At 52.9% G+C, this 26,399-nt stretch overlaps 8 protein-coding genes across 8 annotated transcripts; 4 read left to right on the top strand and 4 right to left on the bottom strand.

The window, feature by feature from the left end:
- Window positions 1–2,134: 2,134 nt before the first annotated feature.
- BO82DRAFT_277621 (RNP domain protein) lies at window positions 2,135–4,237 on the top strand (the record flags this gene model as incomplete). The annotated part of the gene is made up of 8 exons (XM_025631198.1): window positions 2,135–2,522; window positions 2,628–2,694; window positions 2,903–2,996; window positions 3,054–3,197; window positions 3,256–3,307; window positions 3,392–3,837; window positions 3,890–4,043; window positions 4,098–4,237. The coding sequence occupies 8 exons, from the start codon at window positions 2,135–2,137 to the stop codon at window positions 4,235–4,237; spliced, it is 1,485 nt and encodes a 494-aa protein (XP_025494353.1).
- A 1,973-nt stretch (window positions 4,238–6,210) lies between these two features.
- On the bottom strand, window positions 6,211–8,822 carry BO82DRAFT_399811 (SLM1 family PH domain-containing protein; the record flags this gene model as incomplete). The annotated part of the gene is made up of 3 exons (XM_025639143.1): window positions 6,211–7,677; window positions 7,740–8,227; window positions 8,288–8,822. The coding sequence occupies 3 exons, from the start codon at window positions 8,820–8,822 to the stop codon at window positions 6,211–6,213; spliced, it is 2,490 nt and encodes an 829-aa protein (XP_025494352.1).
- A 3,887-nt stretch (window positions 8,823–12,709) lies between these two features.
- Window positions 12,710–14,196, bottom strand: BO82DRAFT_352127 (Tim17/Tim22/Tim23/Pmp24 family protein). Its single transcript, XM_025634605.1, has 4 exons — window positions 13,763–14,196; window positions 13,563–13,682; window positions 13,281–13,475; window positions 12,710–13,197 (listed from the first exon to the last, which is right to left on the bottom strand). The coding sequence occupies exons 1-4, from the start codon at window positions 13,944–13,946 to the stop codon at window positions 13,103–13,105; spliced, it is 594 nt and encodes a 197-aa protein (XP_025494351.1). The 5' UTR covers window positions 13,947–14,196; the 3' UTR covers window positions 12,710–13,102.
- Window positions 14,197–14,392: 196 nt separating this feature from the next.
- BO82DRAFT_330094 (ubiquitin-specific protease UBP2) lies at window positions 14,393–19,358 on the top strand. The gene is made up of 12 exons (XM_025633083.1): window positions 14,393–14,541; window positions 14,618–15,348; window positions 15,402–15,609; window positions 15,661–15,706; window positions 15,758–16,158; window positions 16,217–16,305; window positions 16,362–16,899; window positions 16,955–17,555; window positions 17,609–18,029; window positions 18,092–18,338; window positions 18,408–18,848; window positions 18,941–19,358. Exons 1-12 carry the CDS (start codon window positions 14,520–14,522, stop codon window positions 19,042–19,044), a joined length of 3,849 nt encoding a protein of 1,282 aa, XP_025494350.1. The 5' UTR covers window positions 14,393–14,519; the 3' UTR covers window positions 19,045–19,358.
- Window positions 19,359–19,826: 468 nt separating this feature from the next.
- On the top strand, window positions 19,827–21,660 carry BO82DRAFT_381681 (3-oxoacid CoA-transferase; the record flags this gene model as incomplete). Its single annotated transcript, XM_025637875.1, has 3 exons — window positions 19,827–20,041; window positions 20,106–21,288; window positions 21,347–21,660. The coding sequence occupies exons 1-3, from the start codon at window positions 19,979–19,981 to the stop codon at window positions 21,658–21,660; spliced, it is 1,560 nt and encodes a 519-aa protein (XP_025494349.1). The 5' UTR covers window positions 19,827–19,978.
- Window positions 21,661–21,825: 165 nt separating this feature from the next.
- Window positions 21,826–22,806, bottom strand: BO82DRAFT_390260 (ubiquinol-cytochrome c reductase complex assembly factor 2). The gene is made up of 2 exons (XM_025638505.1): window positions 22,657–22,806; window positions 21,826–22,579 (listed from the first exon to the last, which is right to left on the bottom strand). The coding sequence occupies exons 1-2, from the start codon at window positions 22,672–22,674 to the stop codon at window positions 22,226–22,228; spliced, it is 372 nt and encodes a 123-aa protein (XP_025494348.1). The 5' UTR covers window positions 22,675–22,806; the 3' UTR covers window positions 21,826–22,225.
- A 276-nt stretch (window positions 22,807–23,082) lies between these two features.
- Window positions 23,083–24,171, bottom strand: BO82DRAFT_352123 (uncharacterized protein). The gene has a single exon (XM_025634604.1). The coding sequence runs from the start codon at window positions 23,795–23,797 to the stop codon at window positions 23,180–23,182; it is 618 nt and encodes a 205-aa protein (XP_025494347.1). The 5' UTR covers window positions 23,798–24,171; the 3' UTR covers window positions 23,083–23,179.
- A 324-nt stretch (window positions 24,172–24,495) lies between these two features.
- On the top strand, window positions 24,496–26,355 carry BO82DRAFT_352121 (metal homeostatis BSD2 family protein). Its single transcript, XM_025634603.1, has 3 exons — window positions 24,496–24,692; window positions 24,818–25,342; window positions 25,412–26,355. The coding sequence occupies exons 1-3, from the start codon at window positions 24,669–24,671 to the stop codon at window positions 25,991–25,993; spliced, it is 1,131 nt and encodes a 376-aa protein (XP_025494346.1). The 5' UTR covers window positions 24,496–24,668; the 3' UTR covers window positions 25,994–26,355.
- The last annotated feature ends 44 nt before the right edge of the window (window positions 26,356–26,399 follow it).

Below are 26,399 nucleotides of genomic sequence, written 5' to 3'. Positions count from 1 at the left end.
ACCTTTTATCATCTGCCTTTTTCTCCTCCCCCCCCCTACTCTGACCGTTTGTTTGCTGCCGACTTCCTCAATCTATCACTGTCCAGAAACCATCATGGGTGGGTTTGTCTCTCAATTGTCTCTCGTCCCGTCCTACTTGCATTGCTTTTCGTTTACTGCTTCATTGAATCTGCCTCGCCCCCCCTCCCTCCGTGGATAATACTTGGTCATCCTCCCCTCCAGACGAGCCAGTCCGGTGACTGCACGTTTATGTCTGGTGCATCCTCAACCCCTTTTCCCCCTTGTAGACACCGTCCAGTCGAGCCCTTGCCCGAGTAAGAGACACCAGAAGCCCACGATACACAATTGGGGAGGAGGACAAAGATTGTGGCGTCTATGCTACCCTCAACCATGTCTCTTGACAGTTCACTTCTATTGCTGGCTGGCATGGAGACGGTGTCAGGTTGTCTCTGAAGCTGTCAGTCAGGGTGACAAGAGGACGCGGGCAGCGGGACGACGAAGGGGAACCAATGAGGCCAATCACATACTGTGAACCTGCAGGTTGAGGAGAGACAGACACGGGCTGGAACCATGAGTGATCGAGCGGAGGGAGAGAGAGAGAGAGTGAGTGATTGTTGACTGCTTGCTGGCTTGCTGCTGCTGCTGCTGCTGCTGCTGCTGTTGCTGGTGGTAGCTGGTAGTTGCTGGCTGATGGTTGTTATTGTGCTCCTACTGCTCTTGCTCTCACTGTTCCTGCTCTTCCATTCTACTGCTACCACCTTATGATTACTACTACCACCACCACCATCGTTTCCGTCTGCCAACCAACGAGTGTTCGTTCCCTTTTCCCCCCACCCCCCCCCCCGCCGTCACCCTCCTTTATCTCTCTCGCGCTCTCTCGCTCTCTTCCTCTACCTTAGTTTAACTGTTGGTCTCGCCTTTCTTCGGTTGATTACTGATTCTTCCCTCTCCTCCCCTCCCCTCCCTCTTCCTCTTCACATTCCCATCTCCATCTTTCCCTTCCCCCATCTTTCCCCTCTCCTAACCCTCCAATTCTTACCTCACTTGCTTCCCATTTCAGTCAGTCCTCACTTCCCTTTCCTCGTCTTCAATCTTCCTAGCTTGGTAAATTCCTGGGTGGTTTCTTTGTCTCCTTAAACCCCGACCATTGGCTTGGTGGCTTACCATCTAGATCCGGTGCTCAGCCGACGTGTATCGACCTCACCAAGTAAGTGTGGGATTTTCTTCGATTGCCTTTTCTTATTACTGCTTTGTGTTGTGTAGCGAAATGACTACTTTGTCGCCTACGATCCTTCTTTCCTTCAGGCTGGACAGAAATGGAGGCCAAGGGCAGACACTAGAGAAGAGGGAGGCAGACACTGCGAATGAGAGAGTATGGGAGAGGAGGAGGAGCAGGAGGAGATGAACCAACAAGTCTCCACTCGGGCGGTTGTAGCCTTCCTCATTTTGCTGCTGCTGCTCTGGTGGTGGCCGTGGCTGCTGCTGGCTCCTCCTCCTCCTCTTCTCCGCCTGGGGCAAGAAGCACCGACCACCGATCACCGATCACTTCATCGTCTGCTTCTCTCATGCTTCAGTCTCGCGACCAAGGCTCTCTTCTATCACCCTGTTTCCCTAATCCGTTCCGTCGTTCTTTGCTCTCTCTTCGCTCCCAGCTGGGACCTGAAATCGTGTCTGGCCTTCTCTTTTCTTTCCATACTCGCACCCGGGGTCTCCTCCCCCACTATTCCGCAAGGTGCCTTGCCTTAGTCGTGGCTTGAGTCTGGCCCGCACCGGGTCCGAGAGTCACCTGACTACCTTGCCAGCCCGGCAACTCGGACCAATCCCTCCCTCCCTCCCCTCTGCTGCCCGCTGCCCGCTGCCGTTGCTGCTTTGCTGCTTTGCTGCTCCCCGACTCCTCTCTTCCCTTCCCAATTCATTTCCATCCTCTGTTACCCGTCCCATCTTTTATCCTTTCCATTCATCCACACTCAACTCACATCTCCTCCTTCATTCCTGTCCCAATCCTAGTCAGGGACCTTGCGCGCACATTCTCCACCTCCCTTCTCCTAATTTTCCCTTCCTTTCTGCACGTCTTTTCTCCCCTCCGTCCGTGCCCGGTCTTACCTGCGGCGCGCTCAATTCTCGCTCCTCGTCAATGTCTCCACCCGCCTTTGACGATACTGACCACGCCCAGCGCGAGAGGTCCCGTTCTCCCCGACGCCGTTCCCGTAGCCCCCGACGCAGCCGTCGTTCCTATTCTCCTCGCAGTCGCTCACGCAGTCGTGACGACTACCGCCGTCCCGATCGTCGTTCCCGCTCGCCTATGAGCACGGCCCAAGGCCCTTCTGGTGGTCATTCATCTTCGGGTTACGGTGGACGCAGCAGCTACCCGCCTCCGGCTCGGTCATACGAAGAACGCGCTGTTCACAAAGAGCAAATGATGCAAGCCGTGCGCGAGTCGTCCCAGCAAGACCGACGGGTCTATGTGGGCAACCTTTCCTACGATGTCAAGTGGCATCATCTCAAGGATTTTATGAGACAGGGTGAGCAGGGCCACATCGTCTCGAGCGTCTGGTTCGCTCGTGTCGTCGCTATCGAATTTGAGGGCTGACTTTGGAGGGGGATTTACCCGCGTTGCGTGTTTACAGCTGGAGAAGTTATCTTTGCCGATGTCTTGCTTCTTCCCAATGGAATGTCGAAGGTGGGCGCCAATGCGTAGTGTGGCTGGTTTTTTTTTTCCATTTCTGCCCTTGTTGTTATTCCTGGACTTTCCCCTTCCCCTTCCCCCTCTCGTTGGTTTGCTTGTTATGGACTGTTTGGGTTGACGGGCTGGGCCTGGCCGTCCGGGATACTGTAGGGATGCGGGTAAGGACCTCCTGCTGCTCAATGACCTTGTCGGAACGCATGCTGACTCTGCGGCCAGGATTGTGGAATACGCGACCAGGGATCAAGCGCAAAATGCGGTCAACACCCTTAGCAACCAGAACCTGATGGGTCGTCTTGTCTACGTTCGTGAGGTAGGTCATGGCTTGGCATCGGCTATCAATGCTTGCCGACTGACGGGATGGCTGCAGGATCGTGAACCCGAGCCGCGTTTCACCGGCGGACCTTCGCGTGGCGACTTTGGTGGTGCCGGCCGCGGCGGTTTTGGTGGTGGATTTGGCGGTGCTGCTGGTGGTGGTGGCGGTGCTGGAGGTCGTCAGCTCTTCGTGTCCAACGTAAGTGCGGTCACCCAAAGCATTAGATACGATGGAGAATTGATGGTGCGATGTCTAGCTTCCGTTCAACGTGGGTTGGCAAGATCTGAAGGATTTGTTCCGTCAAGCCGGTAAGTTGCTCTATACGAACGCACGCGGCGCCCTTTTAAGAGCCTCTTGCGTGATCTCCGCTCGGACAGCAGCTAATTCTGTAGCTCAACAAGGTGCGGTGATTCGTGCCGATGTTCACACTGACGCCACCGGTCGGCCTAAGGGCTCCGGTATTGTCGCGTTCGAGTCCCCTGAGGACGCTCGTAACGCCATCCAGCAATTCAACGGCTACGACTGGCAAGGTCGGCCCTTGGAGGTCCGTGAGGATCGCTTTGCTGGTGCTGGTCCCGGCTTTGGAGGCCGCGGTGGCTTCGGAGGTCGTGGTGGTTTCGGAGGCGGTTTCGGAGGTCGCGGTGGCTTCGGCGGTCGTGGTGGTTTCGGCGGCGGCTTCGGTGGTCGCGGCGGCTACGGCGGCGGCCCTGGCTTCGGCGGCCCTGGCGGTCCTCCCGGCGGCCCCGGCTTTGAGGGAGTCGCTTCGGTTCCTCCCAACCCCTTCACCGACTTTGCCACTTCCGGCGGCGAGAAGAGCCCCGTCATCTACGTGCGCAACGTAAGTTCAAACCTGGCTTGGTTCAGAAGACTGGTTACTCAACTGGATATAGCTGCCCTGGTCTACCTGCCACGAGGACCTCGTCGACTTGTTCTCCACCATCGGCAAGGTTGATCGCGCCGAAATCCAGTATGAACCTAATGGTCGCTCCCGTGGCACCGGTGTGGTTCAGTTCGACAGTGCGGACACTGCTGAAACTGCTATCGGTATGTGCAGGCCATGACGTTGATGGCTGATCCTTTTACTGACTCCTCGCGCAGCCAAGTTCACAGGCTATCAGTATGGTGGTCGTCCCCTGGGCATCACCTTTGTCAAGTACCTGAATGTGGGTGGCCCTCCCGCGGACGCGATGGAAGGCCAGGAGCCCACGGCTCCCATCACTCAGGATCAGATCATGTAATTATACCGGCTTGATGGAAATATCTCGGCTTTCGGAGGATTTGGTCGAAAAAGTTTGCGATGTATGACTCCGAGTGGTTCAAAGGATCACCTGTCGGCGCGGGCTCGCGTATGCTGATTACCTTGAAATATCGCCCATAACCTCATTCCCCATTTTCGATATTGTTTGTGTTCGATCTGTTCGATTCAAGTCACCTTTTATGACGTGTGTTTATCGCTGGTTAGCTTTCGTTATATGTTTTCTCATCTCCGGCGATCTGGTTCCGTGGGGATAAATCAGACCTGGTATGACAATATCCAAGAATGTGCGTGTGTACTCCGGGGTGTGTGGTGTGGGATGGGGTCTTGCGTCCGATGCAGTTGCGGTTTCTGTTGGCTGCTCCCGACAAATTGATGGTTCTGAACAGAGGATATGGTTTGGTGATTTGTTGGACCATCCCGTATTCGGTAGGTCTGGTAATGCGCATGCAGTGGTAATGTGGTAGGCTGTGGTAGGCTATGTACAGTAAGTTCTGCAACATATTTTCCGGTGGGAGACTGTGCTTGTTCCCTTGGTCTCATTGGAGACAACCACGGGATACACCCGAAGACAACATACATGTACAATATAGTTGGTCGTCGTCGTCATCATACTTGACTGTCTTATTCATGTACACTGGGAATCAAGATGAGAATTGCACAAACTCGTTTATACATGGAATGTCGTAGTACATAAACATGAACAAACCAGCAAAAATCTCGGGCAGGATTGCTACAACTCAAGGACAATACCTTGTCTTTCTTGGACCCAATATCGAAAATCTACAGGGAGGGGTGCAAGTGGTAGGTAAATCGGTTACTGTACTGATCCAAGAAAAACTAACGGTGGACCTCTCCCGTCACCTGATGGGTCAGATCCTTTTTCACTATGAGTAGATAGGGCGGAATGATACGGAGTAGATAACTACCACACGGACTGCAAATTGTTATCGCATTGTACTGTAGGGAGGTTTCCGAAGAAGTAAAGGGAATATGATAGATCCAGAACCATACGATCAGAAAAGCCAGCTTGGAGCCAAGCCTAGATTCAAACAGGAAGGGAATAGCAAGAAAGAAAAAATAAAGGCTCATCATCATCATCAACTCAATCTCGTACCACCAACACTCAAAACAGTAGTGATGGAGGGACACAGATGATGGTGATGATGATGAGGGATGGGTAAAATAGATACAAGGGAAGTGTAAGTAAAGAGGCAGCAAATAAGTGAGGCAAGCAAGAAAACAGGAAACACCGCAGTAAGTCACGACCCTTCAATGGAGCACCGCAGTAAAAAAAAAAACCCCCCCTCAACCGATGAACCTAACCGACCAACCGCCTTATCCGTTTCCGAACCGCCCGGCCATCCGTGAGCCTAACGCCGTTGTAAAGAGAAACAGAAAAGGAATAAATGACGAGATTTGAGATAAAAAAAAAAAAAAAAAGGTTCAGCCGTGGTCAAGTTCGGCCTTGACCTGTCGAGCTGTGAGGGATCCGATTGCCCCAATCCGGTTCGCGCTGGTCGAACCTGTCATATGTTGTGGCAGAGAGCGCCAAGAGCAATGGAGTGCACGGTTGTATGATGTGTGTGCAGTATATAAAAAGGGACTGGGGAGAATTTGGGGTAAAATGGGTCACAGTTAGGATATTTGATTTCGTATCTCTCCCTCCCACATATTGTTGTTGGAATTTGTTTGTTGGTATGTGTCATCCTTTATGGGTCTTCAAATATTGAAGGTAAAAGGCGCACACATATCGGATCACCACATCATTGTCGTCAAGTCCTGAAAATATACAAAGGGAAAGAAAACATAGGAAAGGGTGTGACAAAGGAAAATGCCTTCCTGGGGTTGCATGACTCATTTTCGTCTGTCGGAGTCCCTTCCCCAAGTCAGCAGCATTTCAGATGATGGTAATTCACCATTCGTCTGGATACCGGATCACTAGGACTCCTGCTTCTATGGCGACAGGTTATTTGCAGGAGGATAATGACCTGGGATTTGCAGTTCAAGAGTGGAGACACTGCCCTTGGTTCGTGCTGGAGGTCGTTTAGCACTGCCATTTTGTGTGACGGCCATGTCGGTGGCAACAGTGCCGACAGACGGGCCAGCATGTATAATTCCCTCATGGTCGGTGGTTGTCATGGGCTGCTTGGCTGCGCCGTCGAGCTCAACCCCAACAATATCAACGTTGGGTTCCTCATGCTCGTCGATGGAGCTGGGAAGGGTGTTGTGTGTATACTCTGTCCCGTTCGTGGCCGTGGGCGCGGTTGAGGCGCTTTCGCCGCGGTTGCGTTGGCGGGTCAAAGATGGATCTCGCGAGCTCGTGGAACCCATCCCAGTGACAAAGATGGCGTCGCCAGTCTCTCGGTTCTGGTAATCCCGGTCATAACCTTGCTGCGCTGCTTGATTATAACCTCCAGCTTCCATATATGTGCCATAGTGGCTGTCGTGCCTTTCGACTGGCTGGGGATACCCTTGGTTCTCCAAGTGACTATCATTTGCCTCACCGTCGGTCATGGCGCTGTTGAATGGCCGAGGATCGGAAAAGGAGCCGGCCGCCGCCAGCAGGTCTCTGTCACCGGAGCTCTCGCCGCTGGAAGGCGACAGAGGCGCCTCCAAGTGACGGTCTATCTGGACATCGCTGGGAAAGCGGCCTCCTGGTTGGCGGGGCTGGGAAGTGGGACGCTCTTGGTACAGGACGGCTGACTCCGCAGAGTAGGGAGTTCTATCCGCTTCATCCTCGTCCATTCCGTCGCTGCTATTGCGGAAACTGGAGCCGCTCACGGTGCGGACATGGCGTCTCACGTATGCGTTCCGAGCCTCACCCGTCTTGGACATCAGGCTCTCGATGTCTTCGTACCAGGCCATCATTGTCTCATGAGTTTCTGCGCGGAAGACCCACGAGTGACCCCGGTGCATGGTTCCGGTCTGTCTTCCCTTGAGCATGAACTTGTGCGAGGTCGAGTCGGGCTGCGAGTGCGACCCCAGTTTCTGATCCAAGAGGTTCAATGACATCACCGGTTGTTGCCATGCGACGCGGTCGGCAGATTTGAATTCATGGAGGTGAGTGGGCGACAGGACATACCAGCCGGGCGTGTAGCTCTTGAGATACTTGCTCTTACGCTCCAGCATACCCGACCGAACCTCTGCGGCGGCGGGGTGGTCCTTTCCTGGGTAGGTGATGTTCTCGATGTCACGGAGAGGCACCCCGGGATCAACCAGTTCGTCAGTGTCTGCAATAAATGCGTTCCACTCATGATCGTGTGGCATCGAGATGGGTCCAGCGCGGAGTTTCTCCACGGTATCGTAGGCTTCGTCAGCCTCCCGCTTGAGGATGCTGGCATAGGCGTTATAAGCCTTCTGAATCTCACTGACAACAATAGACTCTAGCTCCCGACCGGAATTTTCCAAGTTTAGGAATGCCTAGGCAATCGTCAGTGTCTATTGCGCGCGGAGCATCAATACGAGGAACAAGTACAACATACCCTATGCAAATAGTTCTCTTCTTCCATTTGCCTCTCAATTTGTTTGTCCACACTCAACCGAACAATGAAAGGATCGCCCTTTCCAGAAGTCGCAGATGGATCGGTGTCGACCAAACCCAGGGCCTCATGTAAGTGTCGAACGGCCTTGCGAGTAGCGTCAACTTCTTTGTCGACGGAGTTTCGGAAATCACCCGACAGGCTGCGGATCTCCTTAGTCTTCTTCTGCAGATCATTACGGAGACCCATAAGCTGATTGACAACCTCGCTCTCCACCTCGGCCGCCTTAGTCGCTTCCAGATAGCCCTGGCGGTGAAAGTCGCGCAAGATCCCGGTCGCATCTGCCAGACCTCCCGACTTGAGGAATGTCGGCGGCAGTGATGTGTTGTTCATGATGTTCGAGGAGGACATGAAGAGTTTCGAGCGTGTTTCGTACGACTTCTGCACTTCCTTGAAGAAGATGATAAGGTCTTTGAGGATTTTGCGCCACGCTGTCGCATGTTAGCATTTCGCCTCCTGGATCGGTCTAACTGGATATGAGGGGTTCTTACATTGGAAGCGGTTGGCCAATACCTCGGTCGGGCTTCCATCCGTCGGAACGGGAACATAGAATGCGCTGTTCGGATCTTCGCCATCGACGCCATATTTCTCTCTATCGCCCAGGACGAGGCTTCGTACGCTACCCGCCCGCAGACTTCTCTTGCTACCACTGCGACGCATGCTGCCTCTCTTACTGAGGGAGGCCTTCTTTCTCAAAGTGCTGGATCTGGTCGGAGTTGCGGATCGAGACTGGGACATCTGTGAAGCGGAGCGTTGCATACCAGCGCTCGACGGACCGTCTACAAGAACGGAGCCGCGCTGGCTGGCAGCGTCGAACTCCTCGTGGAAGCGACCGGTGTGAGGGTGAGAGGTGGGGTCGGCGGCGTGGGTGACGTTATTGTAGCCGGAGGTACTGGCGATGATGGAGTTGGGTCGGGAACTGGAGCGCGCGCCGTATGCTCCGCGGTTTATTAAAGAATCGGGATGCTGAGGGAGGGTGCCATAGGGGTCCTGCACCGGCGTTTGCGACCTAACGGCCATAGCCATGACTGGGCAGGAAAGGTAGGCGAAGAGAGGAGGAAAGAAGAGGGAGGGAGGAGGGCGGACGAGTGGCGGTAATCGTCGTGTCGCGAGTAAGAGTGCGGTAGTTTAGTGGTGGTGCCGGGCAATGCAAGTCAGCGCAATCGGGCGGTGCAAGGCAGTCCAGGCCCGTGTGTCGATATCAATTCGGTCCGTCGTTGGAAAAAAAGGTCCGTTGCCGGTTGCGGGCCGTGACCAGAGTTATAAGGGCGTCCAGAGTAACAATATATCATGAAACGCGAGGTGTTAAGGAAGAGATGAGAATAGGGAGGACAGGAGTCGTAGGAGAGAAGGATAAGAGGGAAAGAGAGAGAGAGAGAGAGAGAGAAAAAAGGAGAGTCAATCTAAAAAGAACCAGCCAAAATTGATCGGATTTAGTAGAGTCGTAGGAGTCGTAGTGGTAGTGGTAGTAGTGGTGGTAGTAGTGTAGTATGGCTGGTTAATCGGAGGTGGTATTGGCTGGTTACCGGGGCGAACGACCTAAAGGGTCTCTCATGCGACTAGCAGAATGACTTTCACAAATAGTACCTCTTCGGACAGAAAGAAGAGCGGCTAGAAGAATAGAAAATCATTCCACAGTCGATCAGGACGCGACGTTCGGGGGGAGATTGGGTCTCCACTGAGGGAGAAACTAGTTCGTATAGGATCGATGGGGGAGTGGAAATGGGAAGTGGAAAATTGGAAATTGGAAATTGGAAATTGGAAATGGGCTGGGCCCGGAGTAGGTCGTCGTACTAGGTAAAGTAGTAGAACAGAAATAAGGAGACTCTCCAATTCAAGGAGTGACAGGAGACAATCTCCCAATTTGTACGGTCCAGGTCGCCGTCAAAGTTTCAGGAACAGTAGAGAGCAGGAGGAAAGCGTAGAAGAGTGTAGAGTAAAGTGTAGTGGTCGAAGTGTAGAAATGTAGAAGTGTAGATAACTAGAAAGTTACACAGTTCCCTTTCTTAGCCTCTGAAGGTTTAAAGGGGGGAAGTGGTTATATCCAGTGCCGGTTCGGATGACGTCTACCCCAGCCAAATGAACCAGATCGTTACTGCGACGTTATGACGCTTGGGACGGAATCTCCGGTCCCGACCTCTGACTTTTTTTTTTCTTTACTTTTCTTCACTTGACTTTCTTTATCTCTTCTCTGACCATACACCTTGTTTTTTAAGGTTCTGTTTGCTGAGGAGGGGAGGGTGGCCAGAAAGTACGAGAACCATTCAATGCCACTCTATACTTACCGATGCAGCTACCGTATGTATACACATGTCTCCATGGGTCTGGGCAACATGTACTATGGTCCGTTCCCCTTTGCATTGGGGTTGTAAATTAAATATAGTCTCATAATCCAGACTTTCCAACGATAAATCAAATCTATAGACATTTCACCAATCTCAGACTGGAGTGCAGTAGAACATAGCCAGCCCGAAGGATGATCATCACCAGGTCAGATTCGGTCCAGTACATACAGTAGCAGTAGCACACTGCATGTAAGTAGGTACTAGGTACAATGAGTACTGTAATTGCATATACTCTCTCGAGCACATCGTCATTCTCATGACTATGGCGCCACCCAATGATCATGAAAAGAGCAAAAGGGCGCGCCCACAGTCCTTGCTGCTGATGCTATTTGTTGCTGCTACTCTGGTGGTTGTGGTTGCTGCCTGCCCGAAGCATGATCTAAGTCTTTTCCAGTACATGAATCTCATGCATGGAACGTGGCTGGTGCCATGCATAAGCATCACCCTTACCTTACGTAAGTCAGACTGTGGCTAGGGAGTAAGTCCCCACGGCTCTCGTTTTGCCTTTTCGGGCAGTGGCCGGGGCGGGGGGGTTTGTCCGTCCAGCCAATCTACGGATAGTTTGATACTGTGTCTGAGCAATACTTCCTCATGCCTCCGATGGGAACACCCCCCTTTTTCCATCCTTTCCCCCCTCCCCTCTCCACCCCTTCTCCCTCTCTTGTTGCCGAACCGGTGGCAATTCCAATCAAACTCAGATGCACCCATGAGAAAAGGAGACTCCCGGGCGGATCTTCGGGAATGGATCCCTCTACACTCTCAGCTCTTTTCTGGTCTTTCCCATTCGGGTATCGGCGAGGCAGCACTCCCAGAGTCCCAAGATTCCTATCGATCCTCGACGTCATGCACGGTTCATCCACTCCATGTCGATCCGGATGGGATGCACCCACTACGAGGTACCGGTACACAGATGTGGACGAACCACTGACACAGTTTGTGAGGTTGAACCACTGATCCTGAGGTCAATCTCTTGCTGCTCACTCTCATCGATCGCGAAGCACCCAGCCCGAGCCACACATACCAAAGGTCTGATGGCTCGCTTCTCGCTTCTGCAACAACACTCCACATGACACCTTTTTTCTCTCTGCAATGCACGCACCCTTGACGTAGCCCTGTCACCCACATACATCCCCTCCGGAATGGAAACCAGCTAGCGCATGAACATCAATTCCTCTTTCCCTGTAGTTTGAGACGATATCTACCACAGCAATGACTTCACATGCACATCTGAAGGCGAGTCGAGTCGCCGTTCTGGTTGATCTCAACAACCAGCAGTACTGTTGACGACTCAGGAGGGGAGGAGGAAGAGGGGGCCAGCTCCGGCGATGTGATATCATAAGTTCCCCTGCATAGATTATCATGCATCCCTTGACTCTGTGTCAATACGGAGTAGACAGCTGGGCGACCCATCAGCCTGGGTGAGAGTTTCATCCGGTGAACCTCGGAGAACGGCTGGTTCCCCTTGCCTTTCTAGAAGCCCGAGAAGAAGGGAGGGAGGGTTGCACCGTTTCGCGGTGCTTCTGCGACCTGTAGTGCGAAGTTGCCAATCTGCAGGCCTAATGTGAGGTAGCCTGATGATAAGGAGAACTGTACTACCAGGGCAAAATACTTCTGCCTGTATATGTATAGCAGCGCAGTTGATACTAAGATGCTTAGTGAAGCCTGTCCGAACGCACTTGATCAAATCCAGAGCATTTGCGAACATACAGAACCACTCTCCCCTTCGGATATCGCAACGTTGCTCCCACGAAACGAGGTTCAGGTAGAGTGAAGTGGTAAACTCTTCTGATCTAAGACAGTAACTAATCCCCGATCTAACTTAATGCTTGTTGCAGATGCCCGCAATTATGCGGAGAATAATCCCGCTCGCCTCCCACTGTCCTGCTCCTGCTCCTGCTCCTGCTCCTGCCCCTGCCACTGCCCTCCACTTCCTGTATCACATTCGTCGGCGGATCTAACAAGCCGATCTTGAGATCCGGAGACTTGGATTGTCTATCTATTCACTCTGAAATGTGCTATTTCACAGTTGCTCTTTGGCTGGTGGCGACCGGACAGGCCACCTGGGGACTTTTGCCAGGGTGAATGCTCTGCCATAGTGCTCAAAAGCGATTGGAGTTGACCTTTGTGGAGTCTTCATCGCCTGCTGTGATTCTTCCGTCCTGAAGAGCGACTCGGTAGGTACGAACATCGCTAGCGTATAGTTCATGCCAAGCCCATATGGATTTGCACTCGAGCAAAGCACTTCCAATTACGACATCGCGGCTATGAGCAATGTCAGAGCAGAAAGGGCGCTTTCATGTATCCTGTCCAATGACTGTCCTTGATTTACGATATCTGCATGAAGCACATGTATCTTACCGGTTGTTGGAGTAGCAGTTGGTTGGTAGTAGTAGAGCATTGTCCACAGTGCAGACACTCTACTGCTTTGATAAGCTGACCTTGTGATTGGTCGGTACCCCTCCGGTGGTAATTTGAAAAATGTGGAGGTAGAACATGATTCAATTCCATGCAATGCTTCGACATGCGGAAATGCCTGCAATTGCGATACAGACTTCTTAGTGATGGGATGGCTAGCATGCAATTGAACCATTTGAGGGTGAAAGCGTGACGACTAATATGGTGAAACTCGAAGCAGGGGCCATTGTTCTCTACATCGCTGAGAAGATCGGGCGGCATGCCGAACCTCTAGCTCTTACTTCACTCAATTCGTGACGACCTTCCTTCTCTTCAATTCGGGCCTCAAACGTAGATAGAATCCGCACTGGGCGATCACTTGCGCTGAAATACCTTCTCCCTCGGCGAAGATCAGAACACAAGTAAGGAAAAAAGTGCATTCGTGGGGACGTGCCAAATCTGCTAGCTGAACGGCATCTGGGTAACGCAATAATTTTACACAAAAGAATATATCGGGAATGGGGGGAAGGGAAGACTGCGCAAGAGGAAAATTCAATGAAACCGTTTCTATGATGCAGGAGCGGAGGATGTGGAAACATCGATACCGTACGCCTCCTTGATTCTCTCCCGCCGTCTCTCGGCATACCCAGGGCCGTAGATACCTGTTAAGATATTACATTAGCTTTTGGCGGCGTTCTCCAACATGTGTCCGATGATGCCGTTTCATCAGTGTGGGAAAACCTACCTCGTCCCTCACCCAGCTGAGCAAGGGTGTCCTCCCCGGAGGTTCTGTATGCCGTTCTGATCCGCTCCCGGCGCTCGAACTCGTCGACATTGGGATCCCGCCTCTGACCGAAGAACGAACCGCCGGTGTATTCGAAAGCGCCGAGGGTGACGGCCAGGCCAACACCATAGCCCAGGACTGCGGGGAAAGTGCGGACTATTCAGAACTCGTCAGCGGTCAATCCAATTGGAGAAGGAGGAAGGCATGGGATTGAAGCATTCAAAGCAATGGGGCGGCACTGACGTCTAAGTCCCAGAATAGCACCGGAGAAGAAACCTCCCAGCGCGACATTGTAGTGGTCTTCCTTTTGACGAAGGTTGGCGGAAGCGGTCTTCACGAAGGCGTAGGTACCTCCCATCGCGGCTAGACTTCCGATGTCAGCAACAAGGAGACAATTAAACCGGACCATGCATCAATGGCCAGTGCAATGGGATATTCCGTACCGAAGATACCGATTGTGCCGCCAGTCCTCGTGAACACACCCCACGGTCCGACGTTCTTTCTGGTCAGGGTGTTCTGGACGGCGGAGGCGAAAAGACCCGCTCCACCAGTGAGCATGGTGGTCTTCAGGGTGGCCTGGAGCGCATCCTGGGGGTGGTAATCGTGTTCATCGGCGTGAGGGGCCATGGTGGCGGTGGGATGTGAGGTGGGTGTGTGATGGGCTGTGGCAGCTGGAACTCGTGTCGTCGCCGGACGGGCGTGGATGAATTTGGAGACGTCAGAGTTTCTGCCAGGCGACACCGCCTACTACTGGGTTTCCTTTGAGGAGCTTCCCCATTGAGGGCTATCTGGTAGTAGATTTCCTTGCCGGCTATCGGTCGCTTGTTCTCGTAGAGTACTGACACTTTCCGGTACTCCCTCTCCCTCTATCTCTTTATAGCGTTTCAGACGATTCATCTTGAGTCTTCCGGAAATCTGTTGTGCTTGAAGAAGCACAAGAAACGACCCATCAAGCTTGCCGCCAGGCCGAGTGCGGGCCGCTCACTATTCCCCGCCGTTGCTACCACTTTCTAGAGTGCCTCGTACCTCGTTCTATATTTGCACGTTTATATTTCCGGCCGTTGTCCGAGTGACTCCTACATCGCATTACATCCCGACTTCAAAACTCTTTGGATGACTGAATGGGAGGCCCTTTCCTAAAGCTTTGCCGTTGCCTGCCACAACCCCTCGCGCTGCAGTAAGCTCACTAAGAGCGTACCCATGTCATCCACGCAGAGGTCAGGTACGTACACCCCCTCAAACCGAAAGCGCGCACACAACTCTGAAGCGTTCAACGCCGCTGACGCTTTGATCTACAGGCAGGACTGCTCCCAGTCTCGTACGGGCTCTTTGCGACTACGATCCTGTCCATCCCCCGGCTTCAGGCCGTAACCTCCTCTCCCAAGCTCCGCCCGTCTTTCCTGATTATCACACTGGACCACCGGAGTACATATCTCCTGCCGCATGCCCCCATAACTATGTGATTAAGTCAAAGCAAACACTTGTGCCAGAGCCGGAGAGGAGGAGCAGCGCCAACCCTCCCAAAGTATCTGCTATATGCCGCAAGTGCCGATACCATCTGCAACTGGTTGTGCACTCCACGCCTACAATCGGCCAACATAGCCAAAACTCGCCAAACCATTTGCATCACCTGGTATATAAGTCGACGGGACAAGATGTGACACCGAAGGGACAGACTGTAGAGACGTATGAGTTCGAATGCTCCTACCTCACGTGTCCTACCGTGGTGTCGGTTCGACTGGTCTCCCCTGTACTCTCTCAAGGATTGGTACAGCTATTGACGGATCCTCAAGTCATTCAGCAGCGAGCAGAGGAGGCCTTTGCAGCAGAACCAGAGCGTCTGGAAGGCCTCGCCGTGCCACAGCCGATTGCTGTTCTCGAGATCCTCGGCGCATACCTGAATAATTCTTTAAATGCAGCTGACAAGGGCAAGTCAATCTCGTCCAACAACAAGAGGTTTATAACTAGCTTCGGTCTCGATGGGGTTCCTTGCAAAGATCTGCTGGAATTCCTAGGGTTTACTGTCAAGGTTCGTACATTGGGTCTGGCCCTACTCGACCACCATGCCTGACTATCGATTAGAATGAAGGATTCTGGGAACCTCCGCGGACTAGTCCATGGACGGAACATCCATACCGGGACCAGCTCAAGATTTTCCTCGACGATGTCTTGCACGAAATATCCGCACTGGTAGAGCAGCGACCTGTAATGGAAAGAAAGGGTCATCACGTGGAAAACCAAAGCGATCCAGCAATATTTGACTTGCTTCGTGCGTTAGATGCGGCTGATTGTAAGCAAGACTTGCATCTTCTGGATGAGTTCCGACTAATCATCATGCCAGACCCTAATGCAGACCGGTCGAAAGAATTCCAACTGGCTCCTGCACCGTGCGTTGATGCCGTATCTCAATTCGCTAGCACCTGCTAACAAGATTATAGCTATTATGAAGATCTGGGCACTGTCGACGATATGTCGTCCGCTACGATCATTGAAGCTTTCAACCGGCAGGTTGCAGTCGATCCCGCACGGGCGCCTTTATACCTGAAATGCCTCAAAGAGATCGAGCAGCTAAGGGGCGGTGACGATGCCGCTGTAATCGAACAAGCGGTCATTAAAGCTTACGCCGAAGGAAGATTCACCGAAGACGATGTTGCCGATGCCTATAAATACTTCGGTCTGGCTCATGACAACCCTCGGCTCACGGAAGATAGTATCATTGGGACATTCAACGCGTACCTGAGCTCCACAACCCCGGCCCAAGAAGCAGAGTCTCGCAGACAGATGCGCATAATAGGCGAGAGCAGACGTAGTGACCGCCTCAAATCCGTGGCGGACGATAGTAAGATTTCAGCAGCACGATCCAGGCGCTTTTTGATCGCGGCTAACCCATGTGATAGGCGTATCGACCGTGGAACAAGCTCAGGACTATTTAGGTGTTACCAGTGAAACTGCCGACGACTTCATAATCTCCTTGTTTACTGCCAAGGTCGGCCCCCCTTGATGGCCGCTTCAGTTTTTCACAGGCTAATGTGTTTCGCGTAGGTTGAGGATGCTCCCTCAAACAGAGATCTTGCGCGGCGAGCTCTTGAGCTTATTGCTGAGGCGCGGAAGTCCGATGCCTTGAAGCACTTTCTCAAGACCGGTGAGATGACGGCCGGTGAAATGGACATTGGAGATGCGTATCGTCTCTTGCGCATAGACAATCGCACTGTTGACGATGATTTGATCGAGGCGGCGTATACGTGCTGTGTGGTGGAAGACCCAAGCAAGGTGGAATTGTACAACCAGGCCTTGCAGATCATTGGGAAGCATAAAGACAGCAGCTTTCTGTCCAACAAGGCCACGGGAATGGGCCCTGGTTCAGATCGTAACTTGTCAGAGTGGCCGGTCGGGCTGCAGAACATCGGCAACACCTGCTACCTGAACAGCTTGTTGCAGTTTTACTTCTCTGTTCGTGGGTATCGCGACTTGATCCTGCACTTCGAGGATTTCAGCATGGACCTGAGCGATGAGAACCTGAGCCGAAAGAAAGTAGGATCCCGCAGAGTTTCAAGAAAGGAGGTCGAGCGCTCTCAGCAATGTAAGTGCTGCTCGTTTTGTCGGTTAGAGCCAGAGGCTTACCTTTAATGACACAGTCGTGAAAGAGTTGCGGACCTTGTTTTCGGAAATGATCACATCTCCGTTTCCTTATGTCACACCAAGTCAAGAGCTCGCGCGGTTGACTCTCATTGGAACCTCAAATGAAGAAGCCATTCGTCGCCGCTCTACTATCTCGACTTACAGGCCCGCCGCAGCCCTGGGCGAACTCGAGGGAATGCCAATTCTGGGCCCGCTTGGTCCTCCGCAGCTCACGCAGGAAGAACAGGCCTCTAACACAGCCGTCACTGATGTGTCACCTGAAAAAACGACTGCGAAAGAGACGCAGCAATCTCATAATGACGACAAGGAAAATGAACCTCCTGCTGGCACCACGATGGAGGACGCACAGAAAGTAACCCCGGAGCCCTCGAGCGGTCTTGCTTCGGCAGAGCAACCCGTGATAGCTAGTCAACCACCACCAGTACCCCCACGGCCAACCCCTGTCATCGATCCCCAGAGACTACTCCAAGAAGAACTGGAGATTGGAGCCCAGCAGGATGTGACGGAGGTCATCAATAATGTGCTGTTTCAGAGCCAATGCGCGATCCGGCCTGTTTCATACTCTGCCGATGGCGAACAGATTGATCAAGTGAAGGAGTAAGTTGAAGATGTGCAGTCTGAGAATCCTCGCTAACAGCTCCTTTCTTCAGCTTGTTCTACGGGAAAACCATATATTATCTCAAGTCCGAGCAGGGCGTTCGTCCGATGGAAGAATGGTGGTGCGACATCAAGGTCGATGTGGCATCAGGTCCACGCAACATTTATGCAGCGCTTGACGGAGCGTTCGATGTTCAGAAAGTCAATGTTGACAACACCGTCGCCGAGCGATTCGGTACTATTAGCAAGCTACCCCCAGTGCTTCAAATCCAGGTCCAGCGCGTCCAGTTCGACCCCCAAACGAAACGCTCCTTTAAGTCAACTCATCATCTCGGCTTAGAGGAAACCATATACCTGGATCGCTACATGGATACCAAGTCGCCTGAAATCATGGCAAAACGGCAGCAGAGTTGGGAATGGAAAGCCGCACTGAAGAGTCTCGAAGCTCGGCAGTCAGAATTGTTACACGGTACTGTACGTTTACCAGAACCCCCCTCCCCACCTCAATTGAGAAAACATACTGAACACTCTCGTAGGAAGGTGGCAAGGTCGATGCAGCGGGATTGCTCGACGAAGCCAGCAGGATTCTATCCGATATCGAGAGTATTGCAGAAGAGACAAATTTCGCTGAGGATGCGGGGCCTTCTGCAAATGTAGAGGCTGAGGAAACCGCAAATCCTCTCGAGGACGCAAACTCCGCCGAACACTTGTTTGATGTGGATACCAGAAAGCTTTGCGCGGAGGTCAATCGGCTCTCTCAACTAGCCCGTGATGAGTTGACCCGTAAGTGCTTCCTCCTCTTTCCATGTCTTCTTTATTACAATATCCGCGATGTCTCTGACTCCCCAATAGAGGTCCAGGACGAGATCAAGAAGACTCGAGCCATGATAGCCGAGCAGTTTATTGAACACAAAAATGAGGCTTACCGGTTGTATGCCGTGTTCATTCACCAGGGCTCTGTTGAGTTCGGCCATTACTACATCTATATCTTCGATTTTGACCGCAATGTGTGGCGCAAGTACAACGACCAGGAGGTGAGCGAGGTGCATAACGTGGATGAGATCTTCCGAGACCAGGGCCAGTACAACCCTCCCACGCCGTACTTCCTCGTCTATGTCAACGACCGATTGAAGCATGATCTGGTCAATCCCGTGCGCAGGGAGTTACTCGAGATGGCGCCTGGGAATGGCTTTGCCGCCACGGGAGAAGTCACGAACACGGTGCCATCGACTGAAGATGTGGATATGAACCCGCCGTCATATGATACGATTTGGACCGACCAAAGCATGTCAGGTACGGGCGCCGACCACCCCATGAAGAAGGAGAAGGATTCCATCGAAGCAGGTTACAGCACTCATCCTGACTTACGTGATGTGGTGTGGTAGACTCCGGGGATCCAGCACCAGGGCGACAAGCAACGCCTAATCCCTTGAAGCGCAAGGGGTTAGATGATACGATGGCCGGAAGGGTGGAAGGGCGTTTTGAGTAACGTGAAGGACACAGCTTGTTAATATGGACTGCATTGTGTTTATTTTCGTGGTGCAAAGTGAGGAGGACCGTCTTGCCAGGTCTAGACAGTTGGTCTTATCAGTGGGCGGATGGGTGCTTCCATCTGCTGCAATGTCTGTGATTCTGCGTGACACTTTCGATTTGATATTGAAATGCTGTTATGCAGAGCGTGTTTTTTTTTGTGTTCGGTACGATATTCTTTGCACAAGCATCTGGAGGATTATTATGTATGCTTTACTGTAAATAGTTAGTGCGATTCAGCGTCACGATTGGTTGATGACGGGGACGATGTATACACACACATGGATACACATGAAGAATCTCAGAAGACTTCGATCCTGCTTAGTCAGAGGGCCGATCCGATGGGGGCCGCGGATCGGAATCGGGCCCGATTCCGACCCTGGGTCCGCCATCATCGCAGGGCTTGTTCTTGACTGAATAAGGGAGTTAACGGTAATAATGAATCTTGTAAAAGCATTTTGCGAGTACTCCCTTTGACACCAGTGCCTTGTTGTGTTCTCGAAGACACTCAAAACAGGTGAAGTGAGTGCAAGGCAGTTGGCCAGACTCCAGCTCCAAACTCTCCAGTGCGGATTGCGGAGACGAGCAAACCAACCGTGGGGTTAGCGCCTCTCAATCCGGGGAAGACGGCAGCAGCGGGCAGCGGGCAGCGGGCAGCGGCTGTCTTTCCGCATCTCCCCGCCTGAAGCCGTTCGCTGCCTTTCTTGACCCGATAAAAGGCGAGGCTTCTCCGCTGCTCGACCTCAATTCTCCTCTCTTGTAGACCAACTCTCCTTAATCCTGTCTGACATCTTGACTTTTCTACCTCCTTCAAGTAGGTGACTGCGAGTCAGGATATCCATCAATCACTGCAGAGAGTGTTCCTCGTCTCCACTTCGACTCATACTACCACCATGCCTTCTCAACTAGCTACGGGCTTGCGCTTTGCGCGGAGGCTCGGTACCGACCCCAGCAAGGTAGGCTCCTGACCCTTTCTATTTTACTTCCCACCATTTGATACTAATGTGGGCACTCGTCTAGCACCAGCGATTTCTTGCTCGTGCGTTCTCACACAGCATCCGTCGGCCAGAGATCAACAAGGTAGTCTCTTCCGCCGATCTTGCGATCAAGGATTTGAAGCCCAACTCAACAGTACTGGCCGGAGGTTTCGGTCTCTGTGGTGTACCGGACACTCTGATCAACGCGGTGCGGGAAAACCCGGCCATCAGCGGCCTGACCGTTGTCAGCAACAACGCCGGAGTGGACGGATCCGGACTGGGCCTTCTCCTCCAGTCCAAGCAGATCAAGAAGATGATTTCGAGTTACGTTGGAGAGAACAAGACCTTCGAGCGCATGTACCTGACGGGCGAGATTGAGCTGGAATTGACCCCGCAAGGCACTCTGGCCGAGCGGTGTCGGGCCGGTGGAGCCGGGATTCCCGCGTTCTACACCCCGGCGGCCTGCGGCACCGTCGTGCAGACCGGAGAACTTCCGCTGAAGCACAACGCCGACGGAACCGTGGCCCTGTACAGCCATCCGCGGGACGTCAAGGTCTTTGACAAGAAGAGCTATGTGATGGAGGAGGCGATCAAGGGCGACTACGCCTTCGTCAAGGCATGGAAGGCCGACAAGCTGGGCAACTGTCAGTTCCGCTATGCGGCGGCCAACTTCAACGGCGCCATGGGCCGCAATGCCAAGACGACGATCGTCGAAGCGGAGCACATCGTCGAGGTGGGTGAGATCGAGCCCGCGGCGATCCACCTACCCGGGATCTACGTCAAGCGGGTGGTCCAGAGTACCACGCCCAAGGGCATCGAGAAGTTCACCTTCGCCAAGGAGGAAGGCGCTGACGAGGCCGCCGCGCTGGGTAAGGGTGAGACGGCCGCGAAGCGCGAGCGCATTGTCCGGCGCGCGGCCAAGGAGTTCAAGAACGGCATGTACGCGAACCTGGGCATCGGCATGCCGATGCTGGCCCCGAATTTCGTGGACCCCTCGGTTGAGGTCATGCTGCAGTCCGAGAACGGTATTCTGGGGTTGGGTCCTTACCCTAAGAAGGGACAAGAGGACCCGGATTTGATCAACGCTGGTAAGGAGACGGTGACGCTGTTGCCTGGCGCGGCGTGTTTTGGTAGCGATGAGTCCTTCGGCATGATCCGGTCGGGTCGCATTGATTTGACGATCTTGGGCGCAATGCAAGTCAGCGCAAGGGGTGATCTGGCTAACTGTAAGTAGTCATACAAACCTGATGATGGAGATGATGAAGCTAACTACTTGGTGTTCAGGGATGCTTCCAGGCAAGATAAAGGGTTTCGGTGGAGCCATGGACCTTGTCTCGAATCCCTCTGCGACAAAGGTGGTTGTGACCATGGAGCACACCGATAAGAAGGGAAACCCTAAGATCGTCAAGCAGTGCGAGTTTCCCCTGACTGGGAAGACTTGCGTCAGCCGCATTATCACGGAGCTGTGCGTATTTGATGTCGACTTCACTGACGGGTTAACGCTCGTCGAGCTAGCGGATGGAGTCACTGTGGAGGAGGTGCGCAGCAAGACCGAGGCGCCCTTCAAGGTCGCCGACGATGTGAAGCCGATGCTGTGATTCGATTCTATTGCACCTTATTTGCAGCTGGATTTGTGGTCGGATATAATGTGTGAAATGACCTGACAGGTTCAGGTCGGGAGATATGGATTGTACTGTACATAGATGAATAAGGTTGAACGAAATATTGCAATTGTATTCTGGGTCGAACTTCAAATAAATATCATCACTTTTGATTGCTGCGCATCATTAAGGGAAATATATACAAGTTTTGTTGCGCCATAAGCCATAAAAGTACAGTACAGTGCAGTACATGTTTTTCACCCCCAATTCCCGGCTCCATCCCCTCTTTCGAGTTTTCGAGTTTCTCCAAAATCGAACTCCAGTGACTCCCAAGGTCAAAAAAGGTCAAAAGAAAACCGACGCACGCAAAGCATATTCCACCCAACCCATCTAAAAAAATGTTATTACAATCCCACAAATATCAAGAGTAGAGTACCGTGCCCGTGCCCAAGGCTTTTCACCAATCCCCCAGTCTACCTCTACCCATTCACCCATATCTTCCCACCTTTGTACCCTATCATACAGCGAAACACCCACAGGTATCACCCACAAGGTAAAAGGTCTACTTCAACCGCAACATCCCCGCGACCTTCTTCCGCAACCGGCCCAACCAATCCCGGTCCGGCGCCTCGTCGAACTCCCGGACCACGTTCTCGTAGTGCTGCGGGTTGCTGGCCGGGTGGCGCAGGCGCGGGGGCAAGGGGTACCGGCGCGCGAACTTGTCATTAAGGAGGGCGGTGAGGGCGTCGAGGTTGGCCTCGGAGAGGCCGGTTTTGGGGGGTGTTTGGGTCTGGGTGGAGGACGGTTGCGGTTGGGGGAGGCGCGATTGCAGGTAGTTGTGGATGGAGACGGAGGCCGGGCGGACTTTGTCTTTGGGCCAGTGCGTGAGGAGGTGGGTTATGCGGGTTGTTGTTGACTTTTGGGGGGGCATGTTAGTTATGGTTCGGGGGGAGGGCTTTGAGGGCGTTGTAGGGTCAGGTTGACTTGACGTACGGGTGTTTTGGTGGCCATTGTTTTTGGGTGGGGGTTGCCCGAGGGGGAAATGGGGTGGTTGAGGGTCGGAGGTTGAGAGTGTGTGTGAGTTGGCGTGGAGATGAGATGATGGACGGATGGAGGTTTTGTATAGGATTGAATTAATTTGCGGGATGAGAGGTTCTATCGCGATATGCAACTTTTGTTACGGAGCTGCATATGCTTGAGCTCGTTAGTCAGGAATTAGTAAGCTGTCTACCTAGAATCAATAACCGGTCGATCATCCATGAAATTGGGACGGAAATATGTATTTGGCTTGATTGAGAGAAAGTTATATTCTTGGAAATCTAAATCTCTTTCCTTCATATTTGTTCTTGAAGATTAGGGGCTGATGCCGGTGGCCGGTGTTTCCACTGTTGTCTGCGTCTGCTCTTGAACAATGCAGCAATTAGGGTAATCTATTCCGAATATGGAAAGATTATTGGTATGTATAGTTGTAGGTATAGCATTGCAATTAAGAGTGTACGTATGCCGCAGCCTCCGGTCAATTCTCAGACACAGCACCTCTAATTTTCTCCTGGAAGTCCGGAATGAACTCATCGTCGTCGATCTTCAACCCCCTCATCACCCCCGCCAGCATCGCGTAGATCCCGGTCATGACCAATACCTCCACCACTTCGTCCACGTCCAAATGCTGCAGAGCTTCCTTCACCGTGTCCGGCTCATTGGTCGTCCCCTTCACCTGCTCATCTACTAGCCGCAAGATCACCTGCTCCCGCTCACTCCACGGCCCCCTGCCCTCGATCACATCCTGGGCCGAGCATCCCATGGCCTCGGCCTTCTCCGGAGGGAAGCCAAACGCCTCGGCCACGGGGACGTTGACATCCCACTCATACTTCGCATCGAGAGCGTGGGACACTCGGAGCACCACCACCTGCCAGTCGAAGAGCGAGAGCTTCCGCTGCTTGCCGTCGAAACAGGCCCCCAGCAGGCCACTGATGTGGGGGAAGAGGCCTTGCGAGTGAGCGAGGATGAGGAGAATGTTGCGCCGGAAGGGGAGGACTTTGAGGCGCTCCTGGATGTCTGAGGGTGCAATGTTGGGATCAACGTAGGGGATGAGGCAGGTTTTGCGGTGGGGGTCGTTGTTCGGTTTTGAGGCCATGGTGTTGGGCTGTTGAATTGGGTAGGCGGCTGGTGCTGTCTAATAGGTATGGAGCGAACAATGCCGTGACAAAGTCCAGACTGTAAGTACCGGACGAGGGTTAGATTGTATGACGATGTTTTTTAAACGGTCGAGTGAAGTTCTTGTTGCTATCGGCTTGGATCTCCATCTCTTGGAGCATATGGATCTTAAATAGTTCTACCGTCGACTGCGCGGGGATGTTTCGGGAAACCATATTTCATCATAGTTGATCCTGTGGAAAGTGCAGGCAAGAGATGTACTGTCGGGCATTTGAGGTCAAGAGAAGCGTAATCTCGCATTGAGGCGAGCCATAGTTGTCAGTCGGTGGCAATACATCTGCTAGGCATGCAAGTCCGTATGTAGTGGATAGAATGTATAGCTAGTCCGGTAAACGCGCCGAAGTCGCACAATTGACCTTCTTTTCACTATTCAATATGCCCCATATAATGTTATGATTAAATATATACGTACATCATCGAATTCCTGCATAGGATGGTTCACAGCATCCATACTCATAGCAGCAATGCCGAGAAGTATGTTGTGCAACCAACTCATGCTTCTTTGCTTACTGATTGGCTTCTGCCTAAGGCCCCCACAGCCTCGCGCCACCCACCCAGGAGTGCCTGAGTGCCTTACGCCCGTCTCCTCGTCATCCCCGATCATCTCCTTCCATTCCACCACTCCTCGCCATCCCATCTTCTGACCCCCTCCACATCCCCTTTGGGTTGCTCTCTCCCTTTCCTCCTGTCTTCTTTGTCGATCGCTCTATCTTGTCCGGGGTGTTCGTTTTGACTGTGTTCGATTCTTTCCTTTCCCTTCCGATCCGGTCGCTCCGCTCGCTCCGCTCATTATGAGCTCGCAGCGTTATCAAAGGGTATGCAAACCAAATAACACTTTCCTACCCAAGGCCTTGGTCGGAAGTGGCAGCATTTTTGTTGTGCTTGTTGCGGTGTGCTTGGTACTATATCAGATGAACTGACGCGATGGGATCAAATGCAGGTTAATGCCCACGATGAAGACGACCACCTTCAATCCCAATCGTCCATCCCTCTCCGACCTAGCCCGGCCCCGAACTCCCCTCCCCCTTCCTTTCGCTCTCGCTCATCCTCTTTCTCTTCCCGACGTCTTCTCCCCAACGATAACCCTCGCCGACACGATGCCGACCAGACCCTAGCCGATGCCTTCGGGGACGGCAGCGACTCCGAACCTGACGACGAGCCCGATGACCGTCAGCGGCTAATGCGGGCCCAGCCAGAACCCTGGGCAATGGCAGACAATCACAGCAGTGCGGCAGCAGCGAACACCACAGCCGCCTCCTCGTCTGGCGGAGCGGGCGCCAGCCCTGAGGCGTCCTCAGGGGAGACTCGCGGTTCCGGAGGCATCCAGCGACGACCAACCATCTTGCCGTCCTTCAGCACCCCCAGCTCTGGAGCAAGCCGGGTGGTTACTTCGGCGAATGATGGTGTATTCGCCAATCTGGCAGCCAAGCCCGAGCGTGGCGAGAAGAACGAGGATTTACCACCGGTAGGTGATTTGTAATCCGCGCGCTGGGTTGCCACGGGAAGATATGTGTACTGACTATCGATTGAATAGTCCTACGAAGAAGCGGCAGCTGACGCCACCCCGCCATACTGGGAGACGACGATCTTGGCCCCCGGTATCTCTTCGGACGAGGTTTTCGTGGACGGGCTGCCGGTCGGCTCGATCTTCTCGTTCGTTTGGAATGCTATGATCTCCATGTCTTTCCAGCTGGTAGGCTTCCTCTTGACCTATCTACTTCACACCACACATGCAGCCAAGAACGGTAGCCGGGCGGGTCTCGGCCTTACTTTGGTGCAATACGGTTTCTACATGAAAGGTGGCAATGAGTCGAAAGGGTCGGACGAAGGCGGCGCCGACTATGTCGCGCCTCCCGATCCGAACAGCCACAGCTTTGACCCTAATAATGTTGATGGTAGCACGGGCGGTGACGGAGGCGGAGGAGGCATGTCTGGCATCACCACGAGCGAATGGATTTCGTATGTGTTGATGATTGTCGGGTGGTTTATCCTGATTCGGGCCATTAGCGACTTCTTGCGAGCGCGACGTCACGAGCAGCTTGTGCTGCAGAGCCCTGAGCGTGGGCTTAATGTGCCAATTATTGCGACAGGTGAGCGATCGGAGACGGTCGTGTAAGCCTGTCTTGGAATGCACGGTCTTGGAGTGGGATCACGGGCATATACATTTGGATGGAGCATTGGCGTTCATGCGGTGACTGTCATTTCGTTTCATTTTTCTTCTCTTCTTTCCTTCTCTTCTTTCTTTCTTTCTTTCTTTCTTTCTCTCTCTCCAGACTGGGCTGTCTGTCATTCCCTCGGCATTCTTATGACTTGACCTTTGATGGTTGTATCTACCTAGAGTGGTTGGATGGACGAATGGGGGAATGATTAATGGGACCTGGGACTGGAGGACTGTAGGTTTAAGGGTTCGTTTTTCTTGGGCTTTCTTTCTTATGGAGATATATTGTTAGCGAGATACCAATTACCCATCTGCCATCATCTCAATGGATGAACATTGTGTTGACTGTGTTATAAGTTATGAA

This window comes from Aspergillus uvarum (assembly GCF_003184745.1).
Source record: "Aspergillus uvarum CBS 121591 unplaced genomic scaffold BO82scaffold_12, whole genome shotgun sequence".
Lineage (NCBI taxonomy): Eukaryota > Fungi > Ascomycota > Eurotiomycetes > Eurotiales > Aspergillaceae > Aspergillus > Aspergillus uvarum.
The sequence above is the reverse complement of the archived record's forward strand: the minus strand, read 5'-3'. Positions and strand labels throughout refer to the sequence as shown.

Excerpts from the sequence above, each read along its gene's own strand:
- BO82DRAFT_352123 (XM_025634604.1), bottom strand. The coding sequence starts at position 23,797 with ATGGCCTCAAAACCGAACAACGACCCCCACCGCAAAACCTGCCTCATC.
- BO82DRAFT_352121 (XM_025634603.1), top strand. The coding sequence starts at position 24,669 with ATGAGCTCGCAGCGTTATCAAAGG. Across the intron at positions 24,693-24,817 it reads GCTCGCAGCGTTATCAAAGG|GTTAATGCCCACGATGAAGA; the intron begins GTATGCAAACCA and ends GATCAAATGCAG. Across the intron at positions 25,343-25,411 it reads AGAACGAGGATTTACCACCG|TCCTACGAAGAAGCGGCAGC; the intron begins GTAGGTGATTTG and ends TCGATTGAATAG.
- BO82DRAFT_352127 (XM_025634605.1), bottom strand. The coding sequence starts at position 13,946 with ATGGCCCCTCACGCCGATGAACACGATTACCACCCCCAGGATGCGCTC. Across the intron at positions 13,683-13,762 it reads CGGCACAATCGGTATCTTCG|CCGCGATGGGAGGTACCTAC; the intron begins GTACGGAATATC and ends TCGGAAGTCTAG. Across the intron at positions 13,476-13,562 it reads TGCTATTCTGGGACTTAGAC|TCCGCACTTTCCCCGCAGTC; the intron begins GTCAGTGCCGCC and ends AGTTCTGAATAG.
- BO82DRAFT_330094 (XM_025633083.1), top strand. The coding sequence starts at position 14,520 with ATGTCATCCACGCAGAGGTCAG. Across the intron at positions 15,349-15,401 it reads TCCTAGGGTTTACTGTCAAG|AATGAAGGATTCTGGGAACC; the intron begins GTTCGTACATTG and ends ACTATCGATTAG. Across the intron at positions 18,030-18,091 it reads CAGAATTGTTACACGGTACT|GAAGGTGGCAAGGTCGATGC; the intron begins GTACGTTTACCA and ends ACACTCTCGTAG.